Source organism: Cervus canadensis, chromosome 31 (genome assembly GCF_019320065.1).
Source record: "Cervus canadensis isolate Bull #8, Minnesota chromosome 31, ASM1932006v1, whole genome shotgun sequence".
Taxonomy (NCBI): domain Eukaryota; kingdom Metazoa; phylum Chordata; class Mammalia; order Artiodactyla; family Cervidae; genus Cervus; species Cervus canadensis.
The window spans coordinates 22,008,571-22,032,095 of NC_057416.1; the positions used below are offsets into that span (position 1 = coordinate 22,008,571).

General features: G+C 37.2%; 1 protein-coding gene across 8 annotated transcripts in view; it reads left to right on the forward strand.

The window, feature by feature from the left end:
- DLC1 (DLC1 Rho GTPase activating protein) overlaps positions 1-23,525 on the forward strand; it is a 415,436-nt gene that overhangs the window by 292,540 nt on the left and 99,371 nt on the right. Inside the window, exon 6 of one of the 8 annotated variants that reach the window (XM_043454531.1) lies at positions 9,647-22,385. The exons of 6 other annotated variants lie outside the window; for them this stretch is intronic. In XM_043454531.1, coding sequence (XP_043310466.1) covers positions 9,647-10,041 — 395 coding nt within the window. In that variant the 3' untranslated portion in view covers positions 10,042-22,385. Of the gene's footprint in view, positions 1-1,753; positions 22,386-23,525 lie in introns of those variants that run through there. One more of the 8 variants, XM_043454532.1, reaches the window with a different exon arrangement.

The following is a 23,525-nucleotide window of genomic DNA, read 5'->3' on the forward strand; positions in this document are numbered from 1 at the left end:
TCCCTGAAGAAATGTCCATCCAGATCCTCTGCCTATTTTTTAACCAAGTTGTCTTTTTATTACTGAGGACATGCAGAGAGGCAGGTTCAATGCCTGGATCAGGAAGATTCCCTGGAGGAGGTCATGGCAACCCACTCCAGTATTCTTGCCTGGAGAATCCCATGGACAGAGGAGCCTGGTGAGCTAGAGTTCATGGGGTTTCTAAGAGTCGGACATGACTGAAGTGACTTAGCATGCACACACGCATGAGTGCTTCATGTATTCTAGACATGGATCCTCGAATATTTAATTTGCAAGTGTTTTCTCTTTTTAATTTTATTTAGATGTTCTATGGTAATTGTGTGTTTCCTGTTTATATGAACAGGAAATTCCTTCAAAAGGAATCATGAGTCACAATAGAGGAAATAAAATATGTTTCAGGATGCTCTTTTGACAAATATACAGATTGAAAGAGAAAAAGCTCTAATCATAATATTAGAACAAGAACTTAGTAAGTCATTACCATAACCCATTAGGTTTTGTTGCAACAAGTTATTCATGTCTGTGTATAGATTTTGAGTTTACAAATTACCCTGATATACATACTCTTTTATAACTTTCCTAACAACTCTTCAAAATATTACATTTATCCCATTTACTAATGGAAAAAATGAAGGGATGGGAACAGACTAGAGATATTCTGTAAAACCTTGTCACACTTAAGATTAAGTCTACTACATAAATGCCCCAATATGCAGGTCAAAGTATTTTGTATTTCTATTAAGTGAACTATAAAAGCCATCAAACTAGTTATGTGAAATGATTTTCTTTAATACTCTACCTCTTTGTATGTGATGCCTTAATATAAGATGGGAAGCAAAACAGTAACCAGTGTCACAATAAATTAGCCATGGAATGACTACAGATATCAAATATCTCAAAAACTTAATTTATCTTTAATCATGTCTTAAAATGCATACTTCTGTCCCTCTGAGAGTGTACATTGAATTAAAGGACTCATTATGACCATAGAGCATGTGTCTTGGATTTTTATCTAATAGTAATGCGTAAACTTGAGAAAATAGTACACATACACTGTATTCTGCCACTAACTTACAGTGTGAAACCAGACAAAGCATTTCTGGTAAAGTGCAGTATGTATGTGTGTTCACTATCACAGAAGCAGCACTAATTTCTCTATGAAAAAGTGCAAGTGTTAGTCACTCAGTTTTGTCTAACTCTTTGCGACCCTATGGACTGTAGCCCACCAGGCTCCTCTGTCAATGGGATTTTCCAGGCAAGAATACTGGGAGTGGGAATACTGGGAGTGGGAGGAAGAATACTGGGAGTGGAGAAGATTCCCTTCTCCAGGGGATCTTCCTGGCCCAGGGTCTCATGCATTGCAGGCAGATTCTTTACTATCTGAGCCACCTGTATCTTTACCAAAAGATGAAAGTATATGTGAGATAATTGTATTCTAATTTCCTAGGAAAAAACTCAAAATGTAAATCAAAAGTAGCATTCATCAAGAGTGTTATATTCAAGTCAATTAATCAATTTTTGGGAAAAAATTATTTTCAAACTGCAGAAAAAAGGACAATCTCTGTTGTTTTGTTCCCCCCAAAATGGACCCATGGACATGGGCATCTCCCCTTCTATGTGTTGCATATGCAGTTTAGTGTTCTTATTAGCTCTCTTCTAACCAGTGGTGAGTTCAGAAATACTTGTTCCATGGGAAGGAAGTGAATGATCTGTTTGCCCTCTTTGGTTGTAGGTGCCAGCCAGGCTGTTCACATTCCTTCCTGAACTCTGTTGGACCAATCTCTTGACTTCCCCTGTTTGGGAAATCTTCAGATGTAGATGTGATGATTACATTGGTTGGAGTGCCTGGAGAATGAAGCCTTTGAAAGCGTCCTGGGGCTGCCTCAACAGTCCGGGGGAAACATGCTCTCAGTCAAGAGCCACTTTGAAAAAGAAGTATGGTTTTCTTCCCGGCAGAACTCCCACCTTTACATAAGAATATCAGCTTTCTATTTAAAATCACACAGGGGTATAGAAGAAACAAACATTTCCGCCTGTGCAACAGACTTTAATTAGTTGAGATTAAGTGGCTGAGCTCTCCAAGAATTCTTCAGATTGGCGTTTCGTTTCCTGATACAGATAGGAAAACTCATTGAAACCCTCACAAAGAGATAAATGACTGAGCCCCTAATCCAGGAGCCCATCTTCTGTTATTACCTAGAAAATTCCTAGAGAAGCTTCCATTTTTTGGGTTTGTCTTTGATGGTTAACTCACCCAAAGCATTATACTATTTGCGGGGTGAGAAAGTTGGCCTTTGGCTCTCGGGTGAGCAGCTGCAGTCGACAGAGCTGGAAGAGAGAGAATCTGTAAGCACTCCACCCTGCGGATCACCACCCTGTCTCACCCTTACTGCACATGGCTCTGTGCTAATAGGGGGCAAGGAAATGTCCTTTAAGAGGAAGTAGCTCCTTAAGGAAGGAAGTGGGCAGTGCAGGAAAAACAAACCAGAACCTTCTCAGAATAGAATTCACCTCTGACCACCACTTGAAGCTCCCCACCCCAAGTCCGAGTCCTGCCGGACAGGGATACACATGTCAAAACCTGTCCAAGCCTGCCCTGCCCTTAAACAATCGCCAGTGTTCTAAAATCAACTTCACTGGCGTTTGGAGCTCCCAGATACTACATAGGCTCTCACGTCCTTAATAAACAGATGAGTCGACACCATTTGTTCACACTTTGCAAAGAATTTTACATTCCTCCAGCAGCAGCCAAGAAGCAAAAAACATTAATGAGATTCAGTGGCCCCTTAGTTCATGAATAAGCTCTTCTGACCAGCAGGGTGGCCATCTGCTCATTGGCAATGAGATCCTCTAGAAAATAGGCTCTGGTTTCATGTACATGTCTCAGAAAACAAGTAGCTAATCTTTGTTTTTATAGAAGATTCACTGTTTTTGTAAAAGATTTTCAGTTGTTTTATGGAGAAAATATGTTTAATTTATTTTATTCTGAAGCCCGGAAAGTCCAAGATCAAGGTGCCAGCAGATTCAGTCTCTGCAGGGAGCTCACTTTTCTTTTCAAGTTCTCATCAGAATCAGCCTGAACAGTCCATTTATGACAATGGCCTTTTCCTTAGGCTTTTTCTAGCGTGCACCTGAAAACTTTTCCAGCTTCTCCTGTAGCTCAGCTCTGGTCACCTCATTCCCCAGTTCACAAACCTTCAGAAGTCCCTCCATTGCTTTTGAAATAGAGTTCAAACACTTCGCTTGGCACTGAATGTCTTCATAACCTTGACCACTGCTTCTCCAGGTTTCCTTTCATTTCTTATACTCTGCATTCCTTCACCCTGGCATGAACATATATCATGAACAGGCATCATTTTTTTCCTCTAATTTTTCCAGTGTTGGGGCCAGGGAGTGGGTGAATTGCCCACTAACTCTTAAAGACTTCTACTTACAAATGTTCATTTAGCCAAAGCAAGCTACATAGATACATATATCTTCAAGGAGGTAGTGAAAGACAAACGTGACATATACCCAATAAAAGGAGAATTGAAGTACTGGTGAGCATTTCTAGGGGCCACCGCACTCTAAAACCATCATGTGTTAAACAGAAACAGTTTATGTGAAATACTATGTAACTTATAATCAAAAGATCCCAAATGTTTGTAATCAAAAAGAAAAGGTTTTGTTGTCAGATATTTTATATGCCCTCAGAGCCTATAGTTATTCCAAAAATTCAATAATCTGGTCATAGCAATTCAGGGTAAAATAAATGCAAAAAGAAACAGCTTCTTAAACATACTCTCTGTACATTTTCCTTTCTTATTAGAGTTAGTTTCAGACATTCTTCACATTTTTAGGAAATCGTTTGATTTGTTTCTGTTTTACTATGTAATTTAAAACCCTCTACCTTTTACTGAAATATATTAACCACTGAAAAATTAAAAGCAATATAAAAGTAGAAACAGTTGAAGCCAGTTTTAAAGACTTAAAAGACTAAAATAAAATTTTCAAATATAATACTCTACTTTCATATATGTATATGTATGTATTCCTAGCAGTCCAATAAAATGGAGTGCTTGTTGTTCATTGGAATTTGACATTCCAGTGGTGTTAGCCAACCAAGTAATTTCTTTTTTCAAGTTTCCTGCTCAAAAATGTATACAAAGAAATGTTTCTATACCAATTAATATTGATTTAACATCAAGTTAAAGTTAGTTTTATGTATTCTCTTTTTGCCTTATTTAGTGAATATCCTTGGTGGTCAGCTTTTTCTTTTAGACTTTTTAATCCTTGTTGCATTGAAGAAAAGTATCAAAGGAATGATCAAAAATAGACATAACACAAAAAGTTAGCTTCAGAGACATAAATATATTATAATGTTAGTTTAAATGAGCATTTATTGTTCTTTAAACAAAGCACAACTGTCTTAGGTGCAAAGATGCCCCACAAGATATTAGACACCAACTGAGAGACTTGTGGGGTGAAGGGAAGGTGCAGTTCTTGTCTGATGAGCTAAGGAAACAGTTTTTATTGAGTGCCTACTATGTGTACTACTCTGTACTAAGTGATTTAAATATAGTCTGTCACATTATCCTTTAACAAACCTATAATGTTACTCTTCCCTTCTCTGCAAATGAAGGCATCAAGGCACAAATATTTAGGAAGATTGCAAAAGGTCACACAACTAATAACTGGTGGAATTAAGATTTCAACCAGGTTTGTTCAATTCCAAATCCTAAACTCCTCTCATTATGGTGGAGAAGGGAGGCATAGTTCCTAGAAAGCAGAAAGGTGTGGAAGAACAGTATCTCGGAAAAACAAGCGGCAGGGGCAGGAGGAAAGCTGTGCTAGGAGATAGAATTCTGGAATCACCATGGGGTGCCTCGGGTTTAGGAGCTCTTTGGAAATTTTAGCAAGTAGAATTTGGGGAAATTCTGGTGAAGGAGCAATCAGAAGGTAAAGTCCAAGGGGAAATTGTTAATAATTAGTCTCATTTTACCATGTTTCTAGACATGTTTCTAGCCTATATAAAACATTATCAATATACTCAACAAAATGCTGATATGAAATGTAAATTTCCTTTCTCAAAACACTTTTAGTACAATGGCTTAAAGTCCAACGTGGGATAATCTACACTATCTACCTTTTTAAATTTTCTTACCATAATCTGAAGAGTTTGAAGATATAGGGCTTCCTCTATCCCCCTCTCATCTACAATAGCAAGGGTGGGTGAAGAAATCAAAAATATGTTTTTGAGGATGGTTCTAAGTTTCCTGATGTAATATGTCTGTGATATCTTCCATTGCACAGTACTGTGAGTGCCAGAGATTGCCAAAATATTAATTGATGAAAATAATCAAAAGGCCTTCTTAGACTTCAGAATTTCAACCTTCTTTGTTGTCTCTTAAAAGAAGAACTAACTTCTCCTTGGCAGTGCTTTCCTTGGCATTAAGAAATGGAAGCCTTTGGAAGCAGTTTTTCCCATTGTGTGGAATGGGTCCCTGGGGAAGGATTCTGGTTGCCAGCCAGCTTTGGAGGCCTCTCTCCAGCCTAGATGTCTCTATTTGGGTGTGCTGCCAGCAGCAATCATCGAGGTCAGTGGTGTCTAACATCTCCCCAGGAGAGAACGAGGTGGCGACACGACAGCGTTTGTTTAGTTTGTAGGGAAAACCCGTGAAAGGTGACGACCTTAGTTCAGGGCTGAGAAAACCCAAAGAGTTTAAAGTGGCTCAGAATTGAAGACTTGAAAGATAGTCCCTTCACCCCCTTGTGCACAGGAGTCAGCCATCTCCAGTCCTCCTTTGGCCCGAGTCTGCCCCATTAGGTTTGAGATCCAGTCACCTCACACCTTCTCACTGGGGCTACCTCTCATCACTCAGCCCACAGCCCTTCTTGCCGACATTCCAGGCTGTGACTGTGTGGTTGTCACCGCGCTTCCCCTGCAGGACACACAGTCACACCTCCTGAGTCTGTTGATCTCCACGTGAATGGTTAACAGTCCTTATTTGAAACTGTATATTTTTTTTTGAGGGGGGACACTTTAATGCAACAGTGAATCAAAAGCCATATTTAGTCCCTAAAGCAATGATGTATGGAACTCTCTGATGTAGAAAAAGGAAATATGCTCTGTGAGTATACACCTCCCTCCTTCACAGGAACACAGTATCTATAAAACAAATGTTATAAAAATTGATGAACTGTGAGTGAGCCAAAGGATATTTGCTCCTTTTCTTAAGGGTAAGAAGACAATAATATCTGATTACAAAATCCAAGGAACATAGCATCCTACTTGATGTGCTCACTTATTGATAGTTGTATTTAACAGTCTGGAAGCATTTGGTCTCTGAGGAAAATATGTTTTGTGCTTTAAAGCAATTCTTGCCTGGACCAAAATTAGAGAGTATAATTCTATAGTTATATTCTGTAGTAGAATGTAACTCTATTATAGAATGTAATTATAGGAGAATATAAAAGGACTTACCCCACTTGTCCCACCAGCCGTTCTGCTCAGGCCTCCATCTTTATTTTGGTCACCCTTATCTTTCTTTGCTGAAAAGTTCAAATTTTGTATCTCCTGTATGCTCAGAAACATACCTTGTTCAAAACAACCCTCACTGACATCCCTGCTACTGAACCATTACCAGCCATTCAGTTTTCTTTATTGTTGCAAAATACAAACTTCACCATTTTAACAATTTAAAAATATGCAATTCAGGAGTACTTAGTGTATTCGCATTGCTTTGCATGCCACCATTATATAGGTCCAGAAAATTTTGATCACCCCAAAGGGAACCCCTCATACCCATTAAGCAGTCACTCCCCATCTCTGTTGCTCCCCAACACCTAGAAACCACTGATCTGCTTTCTGGGTTTGCCTGTTCTGGATATCTCATGTAAATGCAGTTATGCAATATGTGACCTTTTGTGTCTGGCTTGCTTCACTTAGCATAATATTTCAATTTTTACCCATGTAGTAGCATGTATCAGAATTTCATTCTTTTTATGGGTGAATAGTATTCCATGTATGACTCTACTACATTTTATTTATCTATCCATCCAATGACGGATGTTTGAAATGTTTACACTTTTTAACCACTGTGAAAATATATTTATTATAAAATATATTTAATTAGCTATTGTTCAGCTGTTGCGAACACTCTTGTACAAGTTTCTGTTTGAACATCCATTTCCAATTCTTTTGTATCTATACCTAGTAGAATTTTTTGAGTGATATAGTTATTTATTTTGAACTTATTCAAAGAATAAACCATTTTACATCTACCAGCAATGCATGAGGGTTCCAATTCCTCTGCATTCTCACCAACATTTGTTATTTTCCATTTTTTAAATTATAGCTATGTTAGTGGGTATGAAGTGGCAGGTTATTGTGGTTTTGATTTACTTCTTCCTGATGGCTAGTGACCTGGAGCTTCTTTTCATGTACTTGTTGCTGTTATCTTCTTAGGAGAAATGTCTATAGACTTGCAAATATTTTCTTTCATTCTGTGGGTTGTCTAATAAATGATAGAAGTGATTTTAATGCCCATTTCTTAAAATTCTGTAGCCTAGACTTTTAATTACTATGCCATAAAACTCAAAGTCAATCAGGAATGTGAGGATATGGTCAGCAGCTCCCATATGAAACTGGAAGGAGAGGCAAAGGTCCGTAATATTTATTGAGTGCCCAACATCTTCAGAGAATACAAAGAAAATGCATTCTGCCCACACTTGAAGTCTCATGGGGAGACATACCAGACCCACATCATTCAACTAGAGAATAACTGCGGGCTCAGCCAGCGACTCTCAGCCACCTCTTGGCGCCAGAAGATGTTTGGCAGTGTTTGGAAATACTGTTAGCTGCCACAGCTGGAGGCACCACTAGCATCTAATGGGTAGAGACCAGGGATGCTGGTCCACCCATTACAATGCACCAGGACAGCCCTTCCATAGCAGAAGTTATTTGTCTCAATATGTCAATAATTCTGAGGCTGAGAACCTTTAGGCTAAACCTTCGGTAAGGAAGTTTTTCAGAAAAAGAAGAGAAAACTTTGTGGGAAGCCTGTGGCAAGGAAGGGACCCGGTCTAGCTGGGGACAGGGCTGGGGCAAATTGAGCAGAAGAATATTACCAGTCGGGGAGGAGTGTGGCCAGTGGTGGGAACTGAAAATGAGCTGGAGCCAACTGGAGTAAAGAGTGTGTCATGGAAAGGAAAAGCAATAGCCAGAAAAATGGTTTGGAGCTCAGAAGCACTGGGCTCTAACTTGGCAACTGGGTGGCTTTGAGCAAATCACTTGACCTTTCTGAAATTCAGAGTAACCCTCTGTCAATAGAGATCATTTTAATCAAATGAAATCCCATGTGTACAATCAATTTCTAAGAGGAAATATGAAATATTGCTGTTAACTTTATGATTGTGATTGTTACCAGATTGGGTTGATTGCAGAGCGTCAGGACCTTGAAAGCCTGGCAAGGAGATGAGGTTGGGTCTGACGGGACCATCTGGAGCAGAAACCCATTAGAGCAGAGGGATGCTGTGGGTGGTTTATTTTCTCATGGAGCAGGGAGGCAGTGTGGTAAGGACGACCATCTCGGACACCTTTCCAGGGAAGCAACATGAGTGCAGGAGGGGCCGGCTTGGAGGCAGCTGGGGGAAGGCCCCACCCCACCATCCCCCCAGGGGGCTGCTGCCCCTGTGGATGCACTTCCGTGACCTGGTAAACTGACTACTGCAGCTCTGCTGAGGATGTGTTGGGGAGTGAGTCGTGGCACTTTGCAGAGGTGGACAGAAATGCAGGCAGGTTACTCCATGAGCTTGTGCACTGGTTTTGTGTAATGAGGTAGAATTGAACAAGTTAAAGCTATATGTGGTTTCTAAGAGTGACTGTTTAATAGTTCATAATCAATATACAATGGAATTCTAAGGAAAACTGGATGCTGAATTTTCCTGAATTTGTCCTGCCTTGCAGAGCGCTTGCTGCTGCGTGCTTAGTTGTGTCCGACTCTGCTGCTGCTGCTGCTAAGTCACTTCAGCCGGTCCAATTCTGTGCGACCTCGTAGACAGCAGCCCACCAGGCTCCTCTGTCCCTGGGATTCTCCAGGCAAGAATACTGGAGTGGGTTGCCATGTCCTGCTCCAGGGGATCTTCCTGACCCAGGGTTCAAACCCACACCTCTTGCATCTCTGCATTGGCAGGCAGATTTTTTACCACTGTGCCACCTGGAAAGTCTAAGCATTATTATGGTAGTATTTTTGAAGCATATATAGATAATGGAACACATTATCTTTGAGGTTTTATTTTCCCATATTCAATCTTTAAATTCAGATTTTGCCAGCCTGGCACCAAGGCAGAAAATTTCACAAGTTAATTATTTTTAATTAAATAATTTATTTTTAAGACATTTGGAAAATGGCTGCCGGTTTTATCTTGTCTATAGAGAATGTTGACTGTAGGCTTCACTGGGATGTAAGCTCCTAAAGGCCAGGGGTTTGGGGTGGCTCTGTTCACTGTTGTAACCCTAGTTCACTACTATAACCCTAACGCTTAGAACCAGTGCCAGCTCACGATAACACTCGATCAATTGTCAAATGAATGAATGAATGTATGAATGAACCAGAAGTATGTGCTGTCTGTGCATTCTCCCCAGGTGGCTGTGTGATTGATCAAACACTGTGTACATCTGTGGGGCTGGGTATGACAGTACCTGACCCCCATCCTGAACCAAGGCTGTTATCAAGCTGTCCACCAAGACCCATCTCTTGTCACTCATTCGTGGCCATGAGCACTCACATCAAGCGTTTTCCGCTCTCCTTTTTACCTTCTCTGGGACCCAGCAGAGGTGAACCAGTACTGTTGGAAGTGGATGCAGATAAGAGCACAAAGGGATCAAATTTTCCCCCTCGGAAGTGGCAGCTGGTTTGTCTCCTTACACCATTCCCCAAAAGTGGCCTTTCCATGTTCCGAGGAAGAAAACATCGTCTGGGCGGGTGTGCGCCTGGCAAGACTGTTGTACTCCATTCTCCTCAGTGGCTACAGAAATAAGGGCTCTTCAGTAAGACTTGACAAGATGCCAGTTCCGCCAGCGATAAGAGAGGCCTGAAACCTCAGCAGTCACCGCAGGCCACAGGCCCTGCTTCCCCAGGTAGGGCTGTGAGACCGCCAAACCAAGCAAGGAGGAGAGCTATCTTGACAGCCTGTCAGCAGAGTTCCAAAAATATAAAATGTGGCTTTCCTAAAGAACTGCTGAAACAGCAGAAGAATGCTAACTCAGTCATTTAAGGATGTTCTTCATGGTTTGAAGGACTCGCTTTGCCTATTTTCCATTCTCTTTAGCCATTCTGAGTATATCTATGTTTCTTTCTTTCTTTCTTTTTTTAGTATTTTATGTATTTATTGACTTGGCTGCACCAGGTCTTAGTTGTGGCATGCAGGATCTTTAGTTGTGGCACTCAAACTCTTAGCTGAAGCATATAGGATCTAGCTCCCTGACCAGGGATCAAACCAGGGCCCCTTGCATTGAGAGCTCAGAGTCTTAGCCCCTGGACCACCAGTGAAGTTCTCATTCTGATTATTTCTTAGTCATTTATATTAATAATGTTTGCTCACTTTCTACATCAACATGCAAATTATTCTTTATGATACCTGAGCTCTTCATGTGGTGTAGGGGGAAATTCCAGGATATATCTTCTTATAAAGAAAAACAGAAAAAAAAAAAGTACTTACTCTGATGTGAATTAAAGTACCAAATTCTCATGAAACCTTAGTCTGAGGTGTTATTGCATTGTGGGAGCCTTAACTGCAGACTTGGCCAAGGCTGCTAAAAGATGAAATTTCATCATTGAAGAGGAGCCAAGGAAGGGAAAGGAATCTGCTGGGGGTTTCTTTTCACTGGAGATGGAATCCCTCTGTTTCAGATTTGATTCATGGGCAAAGCCAGCTTTATTAGTTTTCTTTCTTAATGTCTTATCTTTTAAAATGCATGTCCTTGTGGTAAAAACCAAAAATTTTCCAGCATCTTCCCAAATTATATGTTTTCTGAAAACATGAAGATTTTTGATAAACTCAGTGAGGCATTTTTTGGTTAGAATTTACATAGAAATATAGAATATGCGTTTCAAGAATATAGTGTCATAGATTGGAAGGTTGTGCTTGAGGATTTGTGATGTGGGCTTCACAGGTGGTGCTAGTGGTAAAAAAACCCACCTGCCAATGTAGGAAATGTAAGAGACTCGAGTTCAATCCCTGGTTTGTGAAGATCCTCTGAAGGATGGCATGGAAACCCACTCCAGTATTCTTGCCTGGAGAATCCCATGCACAGAAGAGCCTGGTGGGCTATATCCATAGGGTCGCAAAGAGTCGGACACAACTAAAATGACTTAGCACACATGAGGGTGTGTGATACATAACTGTGAGCCCATACACAGCCCATACCCACGCAGAATGTGGGTATGACTGCACATCATGAGGTTTGCGTGATCATTTTGCTTTCCTGAGCTACCTACAGCCAGTAATCACTCTTGAGGAAAAGTCTTGTTTTCTCAGTATTTTTAAGTTAATTATTGGGGCATTTTAATGTTGATATTATCCTGCAGAATTTTTATTAAAAGTCTTTCACCTTCATCTCTGAGACTATAAAGAAAGGCAATAAGTTAATAAAAATTAATATGAATAAATAAATGTTACTTTTAATTGTGAAATTACAAATAAATTATAGTTAAGCTCCCACCACATTAAACATCTCTTCTCAAAACTTAAAGAATCAAAAGTAAAGCACAAGCCATTTTAAAATTCTCTATTATAGCAAACAGAATATAGCTATGCAAATAAAAACCAGTCCAGTACCCTGGAGTAAAGCAAATTTTGATCAGGTCAAACTAAAATGAGTGAAGTCCAGAAGTAGAAACAAACATTTGGTCAAATGGGAAACATTTCTGGACTTCTGCCTTTCAGACCTGCCTGCCTCCCAAGCTGTTATATGGTGATATCGAAAATACTTCACGTATCACAGAGATAACACGAGGATGAAAGGCATGTTTGAAGTTCTTGAAACTATTCTGAGAAAGCTACTTGAGAAAACACAAGCACTGTCAATGATACCAGGCAGCCTGTCATTAAAAACCAGGTAATTGAGACTTCCTGGCAGTCCAGTGGTTAAGATTTCACCTTCCAATGCAGAGGTTGAGTGTTCAATCCTTGGTCGGGGAGCAAAAAAAAAAAAAAAGAAAAGCATAAAACAGAAGAAATATTGTAAAAAGTTCAATAAAGTCTTTAAAAATGGTCCATATCAAAAAAGTCTTTTAAAAATTCAAAAAGGAAAAGCTGGGCCATCATTTTTCATCCATTTCACCTTTCTCTCAAATTTATGACATTAAAGTATCACATCAAAATGAACATTTTCTAAATCAATCTTCGTTGGTAACATGAGTGCCAAAAGCAACACCAAAACCAAATCCTCAGATGAAGCAAGATAAAAAGAAAATACAGTCTTAGGAAATGAACAAACCCAAATGCATTCATTCATTCGTGTATGTCAAGCATTGTCCTAGGTGCTAGAGACATATCAATAAACAGTGCCATCACAGCCCCTGCCCTTGTGGAACTTACAGTTCAACAGAAGAAACAGCAGTTACTGAGTGTTCCAGAGAAAAGCTGAGTACTCTTTAACTGTGTCTTAACAGAGTGACCCAACTTATCCTAGGAGAGGATTAGGGATACAGATAGGATCAAGGCAACTCTGCAAGCTTGGACGGCCAGCATGGCTGGTCATCTTATATGACCAAAATAAAAGAATGCCATTTATCTAGCTGTTAAACAGAGATGGAAGCCTTTGAAATATTAAGTTAAATTCTCCCTAGAGTGTTTACGTATTTATACCACTGTTAGTTTAAATTGAAGGCACCAATTATTTCTTGTCCATCAGGCAAGGTGCCAAGCATTTGTAGGAACAACTTTTCTATGTTGAGTAAAGTCCTGGTTATGATTTATTTAATCTCACGCTTAATCAGCTGCAGTTTGCCAACATACAATGTGTGAGTTGTGTTCAATTTTCATTCTAGAACACTAATCTTTACAACACATAGGATTGTTTTACCTGCCAGGACCTCATGGAGATTTTTTAAAAGTCCCCCACTCCTTGCTTTGGGGTTTCTTTGGTTTTCTTTTCCTTGCTTTTCTTTTCAGTGCCAACTGACTTTTCATTTCTATTTTATAGCTATTAGGCTATAACAGTTTCAGTGATAAGGAAATAGAAAAAAGAAATTGACATTTCCCTTACCAAGCATGATATGGTATTATATTGGTGTTTATCTAGTAAACAGAGGAAGCATGACTAGTATTTGTTGGTAACTAATGCAGTGGATGCCAATGGGTTTTAGAAATAGATCGATGTTCATCATTAAAAGGTCCCTGCAGGAGATATCTATCATTCTTCTCTCTGCTTTTACTCTCCCACCCCATCATTTGTTCAGGAGTTTTCAGTCTGGAAGAATGAGAAAACTAAAACACTATTCATTTTAGATTTCTATTCTACTCCTACAGATCAAATGACCTAGATTACTAGATTATTTAAGATTTATATGAAGAACTTCAGAGAAAGAGATTTAAAAGCAGCAAGATTGATAAACGCCTTATGTAGCTTTCATTTTGAAGATAATGAAGGCATAAAACAGTTTCTCCAAAAGATGTCAAAATATACATGTTTAACTAAATCACTTAACGGATGGAAAATTCAAAGTGGTTCTATTGAGCCACCAGTTACCAAATAACAAATAAGTAGGACCATCTGCCTTATATCAAAGTAGTGATTTCCTTCTTTCCAAATGTCTGAGAAGGAGCTTTTCCAAAACTGATTTAACATGATAAATGAATTTGCAGAAATGATTTTGAAATACAGATCTCTATTGGAGATCAAATCCATTGTTTCTGTTCACTTTATGTTCCAGTTTTACAACTTATTAGTTTAGGCTCAGTGTCTTTTATTTCTTCTTCTGAAGTTTTTTGCTCCCAGTAAATATTATAAGCATTGTTGATATATTTCAGTCCTGTAAACTTGGATATTCTCCTTTAATGAATATTTTTAATTACTAAGACACTATTTAAATGTAGTCAGAATTGAAAAAAATGCTTAATACAAAAGAACAGCAGAGAATGTACAGGCTTTAGGAAAATTCAGTAGAAAAATCAAAGTCATCAGTGACTCTTAACATTCTCTTTATTTCCTTATTCTTTAGCGTTCTTTACATTCTTTAGCATCAACTAAAACAAAATAGCATGAAAATCAGTCAATACAGACAATATAAATTACATAAACTTAAGTTGGTTTCCTTCTGCGTTCCTCCATCTTCTCACAGGAATATAAAACCATGCCCTTCAGAAATTCAAAGCTATGGAAGCTAAAGTCACTCACTGCCCCTCTCCAAATAATGACTACTACACAGTTAATTTTTGTTTTCTTTATAGAAAGCTTTTATGATATCCTTCCTCCATCATCAACTCCTCCAGCTTTTAAGGAAATACTTATAAAACTATCTTGCTTCATTTCATTGTGTGTGAGTGTGTCTGTCTGTTGGTCTGTCTTTATCTCTATCTGTCTGATCCTATATTCAAAACTCCATTGCCTTTTTAATTTTATAACTCAGTCGCTAAATCTCTGTTGTGAAGCCATGATTCATGATTGATCTGAAGGTCTGGGCATTGCAGAAAGGAAACGGAAGTTTGATAAACTATCAGATAAGAGGAATTTAAAGTTGGAGAGTGACTCAGACCTCTGGTCAATTTTTAATCTCCATCCCGTACCAAAAACAGGAAAACTAATATACTAACCTTGAAAACTGAAATTGTAAATCTGCAACTTTTGGGTGAGATTTAATACCCTTTTACTGGAGGAAAAAAAAAAGTGATAACTGCTAACAATTGTGTTTATCTCCACAATTTTCTTTTAAAGGCTGACCAAAGTAGAGACAGAGATCCTGATAAAATGTTTTTTAAATTCAGTTCTTTGCCTGGAAACTCCAAGGTAATCAGATGGATAATTTTTATGAAATTCATCATAGTGCCCCTACTTTGAGATTAAATTTCTTGAATTCTGTATTCAAATATAATAGAACCTCATGAAAATCTGACTTTGTTTTAAACATTTTGATACTTTAGAAAAACAACAGAAAAACAGCTCTGAGATATAGTACAGATGTGGCCTTGCTTCCTAAGAAGTCCTTCTTTTGTCAATCATGATTTATAATTCACAGAGGTAAAAATTAAGTGAACTTTGAGTCAAGATATTATGGTATATTGAAACAAATACCAGATATTTTGCACTTTGAACCAAACAGCATAACTGAACTTCTGAGAAATCATAACTTACAGTGGTCTACAAACTTTACGCTGAGTATACACCTAAGTGAAATATTTTGAGTGCATACTATGTGTTATATGTATACACATTTATATATCTCTAAAGCAGAATTCCTTAGACTGCACTATTGGCATTTTGGGCCAGGTAGTTCTTGTCATGGGGGATTGTCCTGTGCGTTGTAGAATGTTTAGCAGCATTCCTGTCTCTACAGTCTAAATGTCAGAGTACCTTCCTTAGTTACGACAGCTGAAAACATCTCTAAACACTTCCAAATGTTCTCTTATGGGTAAAATTGCCCCAATTGAGAACCACTACTTTAAATCATCCACATGTAATGTTATGTGTAATAATACTAATATATTATGTAAAGCAAACATGGAAAATGTCTGTTTTTAAGGTTGAGGTTTACATTTTAGTAGTGCTAAACATTTTTTTTGCTTTCTCTATAAGTGTTATCATTAATAATTTTTAGAAAAAGAAATGTGACAAACTGTGCTTCAATTTGTTTTTTAAATCTTGATGTAACTGATTGCATCCTGATTCAAACTGTCAATTTATTTAAGTACTTGAATTTAAAGGCCACCAGGCAAAGGATAGGTAACTCTAGTTGGACAAAATGAAACTGTGAAACTTTTGAACTGTATCATGGTACAAAATTGTCCATTCAGTCTAAAGAAAGGATTTTCCTGAAATTTCACTAATAAATATCTTTGTGTTGATCCCTTAAAAACAAGTAAGAAATTGCATTTTTATATTTTTAACACATATGCTTGAAATTACTGCAACTCTTCATTTAGAAAAAAAAAATAGCTAGTTAGAAAGCTGTATTCAGTTTCTTTTAACTTTGCTTATGGGAGTTTTAATAGGAGACACAGCACATAATTTTCAATAAAAAATTCACATAACAATGCACACATTTCCAAAATATTTTCAGAGTGCTTTGTAGATAATCCAAGTTGTTTGTTTATTTTAAAAAGCAGTTACTTCCCCCCTCATTGTTTAAATGTCACCTTTATCTTGGGGAAACAAATCATATAGGATTTTTTTAAATGTATGTTCAGGGCATGTAATAGTAACAGCAACTTATCATCATAGAAATTTTAACAAATTTTAAATATATGCTTTTTTTAAAAAAGAAAAATAAGTAACTTATCTTCAGGTTCAAGTTCTTTCCTGTAAAATAACCAGTGAACCTCTGTATAATAATGAGTGATTTTTGTGATCACTCCCTACCTCATTTCAAATATTGTAAAGAATTCACTATGCTTTATTAGTTTCTTAAATTAAAATCATTAGAATGTCAACATCATCCTATAGCATTTTATACACTTTTAGTTTTTACTTCCTTGCTAAAACAGTTCATCTATTAATTTTGCAATGTTGTCTCTGTAAACTTAGCCTAGAATACTTTCTGTGGTTAAATTAACAGCTTTTTTGAAAAATATTATTTTTATTGAAAGAGTTATTTATTATAAGAATATCACCTCATTGGTTTTTCTTTCCTTTAGTGACTCATAATACAAGTGAGAAGGTAATCGTTCATATTCCATCATTGAAATAAAATTTAGCAAATACTATATAAGCTGAGACCTATGAAAAACATCTGTGCTTTCATTTAACTATACCATGCCCTTTCCATTACATAATTTGTTATAAAAGTTGTTTCTTCAAATTTTAATAATATTTACTATGAATTTTTTGTGTTTACTATCAAAGGAATGTAATCTAACTTGACATTGTATTTTTTTCAAGGATTATTTTAAGCATTTTTACCAAGGCAAGAACAAGTGTTTCCTTAATATGTCTTTGGTGTATTGACTATCAAGTGAAAATTTTCAATTGTGGCTTCTAAACATTTAAAATTAAACATTAGACTGAGTATCACATAATTAATCATCATGGAAGCAATCAAAGGAGTATATTTTGGATGCATAGACTGGATGCATCATACTAATTATTATAAACTTATTGTATTCTTATCTGACATCTCAAGGTGTACTTTTACCCCAGGTCAAGATTCATTCTGAAAAATCATAAATATCAGTACGAATATCAATATGTGGATATTACTATAGTCTTTTTGAAAATTTCATGGCAGAGGCAGATGGAGGAAGACATTTTGCCAAATCTGATTTGTCAACATATCAAGAGTTTACATTAAGAGTAGAATAAATATCAGCTTTAGCTTGTTCTTCATTATGTATTGACTGATTAGCATTATTTTCAGTCAGGTTTCTTTTCAAATGCCATAGTGTGTCTTTTAAATCTCTAAGATTACCTCTGTTTACCCATAGGTGAGTATTTTGGGGGGGCGGTTGCTATGCTGGGTCTCTGTTTGGCATGCGGGCCTCTCGTTGTGGCGTGCGGGTCTTCTCTAGTTGTAGCACTCACTCAGGCTTAGTTGCACACTCATTGGACTGTGAGATCCCACTTTCAGGGCCCTGCCTTACAATATGCATTAGGTATCCTTGGAGGTGCAAATAATGTGTATTAGACTGCATTGCAGGCTGAAATGAACCCTGTTTTCCTATAGAAAAGTAAAACTTGCAGTGCCGTCTCATTTTTCCTAGGGTGACCTCCCAGTAATGCCATCTGGGCTATAATAGTTTCATTTTAGCATGTGATCACAAAATGCTCCATTACAGGAATGGCCCAATTCAAGCAATATGATCGAGAAAGTGCTAAGAAACAAGCCAATTAGTGTCATAGTTACAGTTACCGTCCAAAATACAAGACAGGTGCTTGGACCACTAACCAATTGAAAAGCATTCTCTCCACTGAGTCATAGGTAAAAGCAGTGGAGGAATTTGACCACAAGCATTCTCATAAATTTTAAAAACAGTTCTCTGGCTGAGTTAATAAATGAATAGAATCGTTCAGAATTTCCAACTGAAGTGTGACAAGTAATTGGCAAAATCGGCAAAATATCTAGTGACCATTTAAAAAGATGTTATGTTTTAAGATCATTAAAGCACAGCATTTTATTTGCTGATGATTTATTTCATTTGTAAAGTATCCTACTCATAATGAAATGAAATAGCCATGACTTTAGCTTAATAAAATATTTTATTGCTTCTAAAACCTGTGAGTATATAGGTGTGTGCATATATTACCCTGAAATTGTCTAGATCTACAGTAATTTATTTATTTATTTTTATGTAAAAGTGTTGTTTTTTTTTTTTAAATCTGGAATTTGAGCTTTGTCCATATCAATAATCAAGAGAGTACTAAAGCTATCTTTAAAGTCTGAGGGTAATAGTGTATTTAAGCTTAGTCTGTGCCAGGGGTTCTCATTACCTTGACCTTCAAATATCTGAAAGTAAGTGAACTTTGTGACAAAATTTACAGCTGTCAGAGTTCAGCAGAGCCCACAGGCCCTCTGTTTTCCAACTGCTCAGCCCACACAGACCCTGTATGTTAGCACACCCAGGGGAGTTAGTGTTAGTCCATGGGTCCATTTGTCCTTGGAGTTTGCTAGACTGAATGAAGACTTCAGAACTATTTCTGGTTTACAGCAATATGTTTCTTAACAGGAGTTTTTCCTCCTCAGTGTTTTTGCCCCTACAAGCCTCAAGAATCTTTTCAAAGTCACTCCCATGATAGGTGTGCTGCAATGACTCTGTTGACCCAAAGCACATCAAAGACCCAAGAAGTTACTAACGCTTATGAGTATGTGCGAGACTTGTAATGGTGTCTCCCCGCAGGGTTACAGCAGAGGGAGGGAAATGAGTCAGCACCAACTTTTAACAACTCCCCTAGTGAAGAGGTTGGATTTGAAATTAATGCAAAAGTACAGAACTCTTTTCTTATCATGTTATTTCCCATCCATTCTGTTTTGTTTCCCAAAAGGTTTATTTCGTGTAAAGGACAGAAGTTCTATCACAAAGCTATTTTAAAACGAATTTCCTCTTCTGTCCATAACCCTGAGGAACACTGGCCTTTAAAAGAGGGAGCCTGTGTTTACAACTCAGTACAGAAGGAGAGGAAATATATTCTTAGAGTAAAGCCAGCCAAAAAAACAGATGGGATACCACCAGTTCACTCTATCAGGCCATGCAAACAGCTGACTCGTTGTTTAGAGGGGATTATACACAGCCTCAGGTTTGTTCTCTTTCTTCCTTTTCATAGAAAATTCATTCTTCATGTCACTTTTGGCAATTGTCCAAGTTAGAAATACTCATCCCAGCATAATTCCAAAACCAATAGAAGGAAACTAGGCACTTATCACCTCTTACTTATCTTCCTTGTTTCTAATTTCCGAGTGAAACTCCCTACTCATTATCTTGGCTGAGTAGAGCCCAGGTATTGTTTAAAAAAAAAAAAATCACCCAATAAAAAGTTTAAAAGAAGTGAGCATGGTCATTATTGACACTTCATTCTGAGTACCCTCTAGTACCTTACAACCTGAAACAGAAAACAGAAACTTTTAATAGGACAGTGTGTATATGAGCATCACCTAAACACTATGAGGTCCAAATGATGTTAGGTTAGGGAAGGACAGGATAAAGTGAGTGAAGCAAGTTTCAGGAGAGACATAGGAATGGATCCTACTTTCCCACTGTTCATTTTGTAGGAGAGACTGACTCTGACTAAAATCTCAAGGTGTCCTTGACAAAGAGAGGACATGTAATATGTTAAAAGGGAGAAGTTTTAATTTTGATAAATACGAAGTCATGGTGTAGGAAGTGAAATAAATGTAGCATGAATGAATGTGAATTAATTAATAAAGAGGAAAAGGATGGAAAAGTGCAGGAAATAGGCAAATTAGGAAAATGTAGGGACAGAAAAAAGATGATAATCTAAGGAAGTCTGAAGGAGAAAGAACCAGGTCATTTGGCCCAAATATCCAGGAGTAAAATTGTATATATAGTATTCAAGATATATTTTAAGGAAATAATGAGAGATACATATTCAGTATTGCTAAGGTGTAGATGAGAATGTCCAGAATATAGATCAGGCATTTTAGTGACTGCTAAAATCACAGTGGCATGAATTGTTTTTTCTTCTTAATTAGTAAACTACAATAGCATTTAAATAACTATAATAGTGACTATGAATTTTATTTTAATGTGTTAGAAATGAGAAATTTTTCTTCTTGGATACATTCCCAGCTGTATTTTATGATTCTGATAGTTGTTCAATATTGCCTTCTTAAATTTACTTTCTTAATAAAGTGAATTTTTGATTGATTATTATCAAAGGGCACAAAATATTTATGAAGATTTTTTTCTTACATATGCTTTTAGTTTGTTGTTATTTAGGTTTTATACTCAGGTAATGTTTACAATGTAAACTGTAATGAAAGTGTTTGTTCCATTCTTTATTGTTCTACATGTAAAAAGTCTTTCACATAGCAGCTTGTCACAACATATTTTACAATTTTATTTTTTCATCTCAAAGTTACGTCAAAAGAGAACAGTTGTTTTGAACACTCTGAAACTCACCTCTGCATGATACCTTCAACCTTGAATGGAGTCCCACACAAATCAGAAATTGTTTGTTTGTTTGTTTTCCTTTTCTCCCTCAATTCCCAGTTTCCTTTATTACTGTAGAGGAAGAGGGGGGAAATTCCAAAAATAAAAAGCCTGCTTGTTTCATAATAACTGTCCATATGAAATTCAATGTACTCAATCATCTGAATCAATTCTCTTTTGTGCTGTATAATTAGAGTTGAGGCTATAGATGTAAAACCAAAGACAAATCTTGGTTCCATAGTACGTAGAGTATCAACATTGAAACTCATCTTGTAGACATTGTTCATTGTCAAAGTTCCATTGAGAGAAAAGACCAGTAGTTAAGTCTAGTTCCATTAAGAATATAGATGACAGATCCAGACCACCTGGGTGTGGATTTCTATTCTGCCCTTCTTTAGCTGGGTGACTTCAAGCAAATTATCTCATCTTTCAGCATCTCAATTTCCTTACCTGTACAGTAAGAATAATAGTATACTTATAGGATCATTATGAGGATTAAATGAATTAATACATCTAAATCTCTTAGAACATTGTGGGCATATTATAAACACACAGTAAATGTAGACTGTTAGGAGTCACTGTTACTTTTTTAAAATTATTTCTTTACTATCATTTTAAAGAACAGTGATGATACTTGTAGTATTTAGTGAAATTGAGCATCCTATCATGCTATAAAGAGTGGTGCTGCAGAGTAGAAAGAGCATGAGTTGGACACAGGAGACCTAGTTTCAAGCTCAGGGTCTTAAACTCACCTGGTCTGCAGTTTTACTCATTTCACTTATCTCTACGTCATCATTCATAAAGCCATAGAAATGACATTCTCTCCTTACTGTCCTGTGTGGAAGACTTATACAAAATATAATTTTAACATAAAATAAGAACTAATTTAATATAAAAAGAATACTTTAAAATCAAGTAGGAACTATCTAATGAAAGTGTATTAAAGAAAACAGTGAGAACACAAGGGAGCAGCAAGTGTGGACTAGCAGAGTCGAAAGAAAAGCTTCCCAGGGGAAGTTATGTTTCAGAGGTATCCTAAGGAGTGAAGAAAAGTGTACTAGTCAGTGAGTTCAGTGACATAGAAAGAAGTCATGTCTGGACATTGGTGGTTAGGGATGAGTTTACAGTGAAACTTCATGATAAACTGTAAATTGCTATTAGTGGTGTATGTTGATTGAACTTCATGATCTCAATGTCATACCAAGGAGTTGCAGCTTTATCTGAGTTGTTAAACATCTAAAACCAGGTCCACTGTCTCTGTGCTGCCTTTGTAAATAGTACCAGCTCAAAACAAACACATCACTATGCAATCAAGAATTACTGGCATTAATTTGAGGAGTGAACATTTTTTTCTTTGTCCCCTTGCCAATACTTTCTAAAATTTATTAATGTAACATAATTATTGTATTATTTTATATAATTGATATTACATGTTATATAATTTGTAATCATTATTATTTTTATGGGCTTCCCAGCTGGTGCTAGTGGTAAAGAACCCACCTGCCAATGCAGGAGACATAAGAGACACAGGTTCGATCCCTGGTTTGGGAAGATCCTCTGGAGGAGGGCATGGCAACCCACTCCAGTAGTCTTGCCTAGAGAATCTGTTGGACAGAGGAGTCTGGCGGGCTACAGTCCAGGGGTTGCAAGGAGTCAGACATGACTGAGCAACTAAACCACTAGCTTCCTGGAGATTCCTTCATTCTTTTTTTTGAAAACTTTTTTCTTCAGTCTCACTCCCTCTTTTTAAAGTAAATCAAGGGCTTAAATAGCTACCAATTAGGGAATCTAATCAGCATACGATAGCTTCTATTAACAATGTTGACATAATTGCAGTTTTTTCCTGGTTTCAGAGGAAATGTAAGATCAGAAAGGAACTGTACAAGGAGTATCTACTGAAAATGAAGTATCATAGAACCACAGAATCACAGGATAGAAGAAAGTGCAAACATAGTGCCTGTCCCACAGTGGGCTGTGAGATACAATTGATAAAAGAAGACTCCTGTCTCCCAAATAGTGGCCTGTGGATCAGTAGTAATAGACAGTTTAATTTATGTTAGTGCATGTTGAAATGAGAAAAATACAGACAATGTTATAAAGCTTGGTGTTTTGTTCTGTTTTGTTTGGTAGGAGAGGGTGACTATTTTAACATAGAAAAACACAAAAAGATAACAGACATTCTTGCTTCCTGCATCCAGAATTGAAAAGTGTGGACATTTTATCATATTGGTGTTGTCATTTTTTATATAAAGAGGTAAAATAGTGTAGATCAAATTGTCGTCGCTTTTAAACTAGATGTCCCATCTAGTCCCAGTGGAATCCCATGGACAGAGAAGCCTTGGCAGGCTACAGTCCATAGGGTTGCGCAGAGCTGGACACAACTGAAGCGACTTAGCATGCACGCATGCAAGCACACTAGTCCTCGTCTCTTTTCCCATCCACGCTAATGATTTGACATTTCTTCTTACATCCACATGTGTGTGTATGTATATGTGTCTGTGTGTGTATGTGTGAATATAGAATGTACGGTATTGGTTGTTGTGTGTTTCAGGTTCACAGATGGTACATCTTTCATAGAGCTGAGTTTATTTAGTATTACTCAAGAACTATCCTTTATTCTTACAGTATTTCCTTCCTATTCTTCTTAGCTTTATCCTTTGTTCTGTTAAATGGTTGTAGTAAAAAAATAGCAATTAAAATAT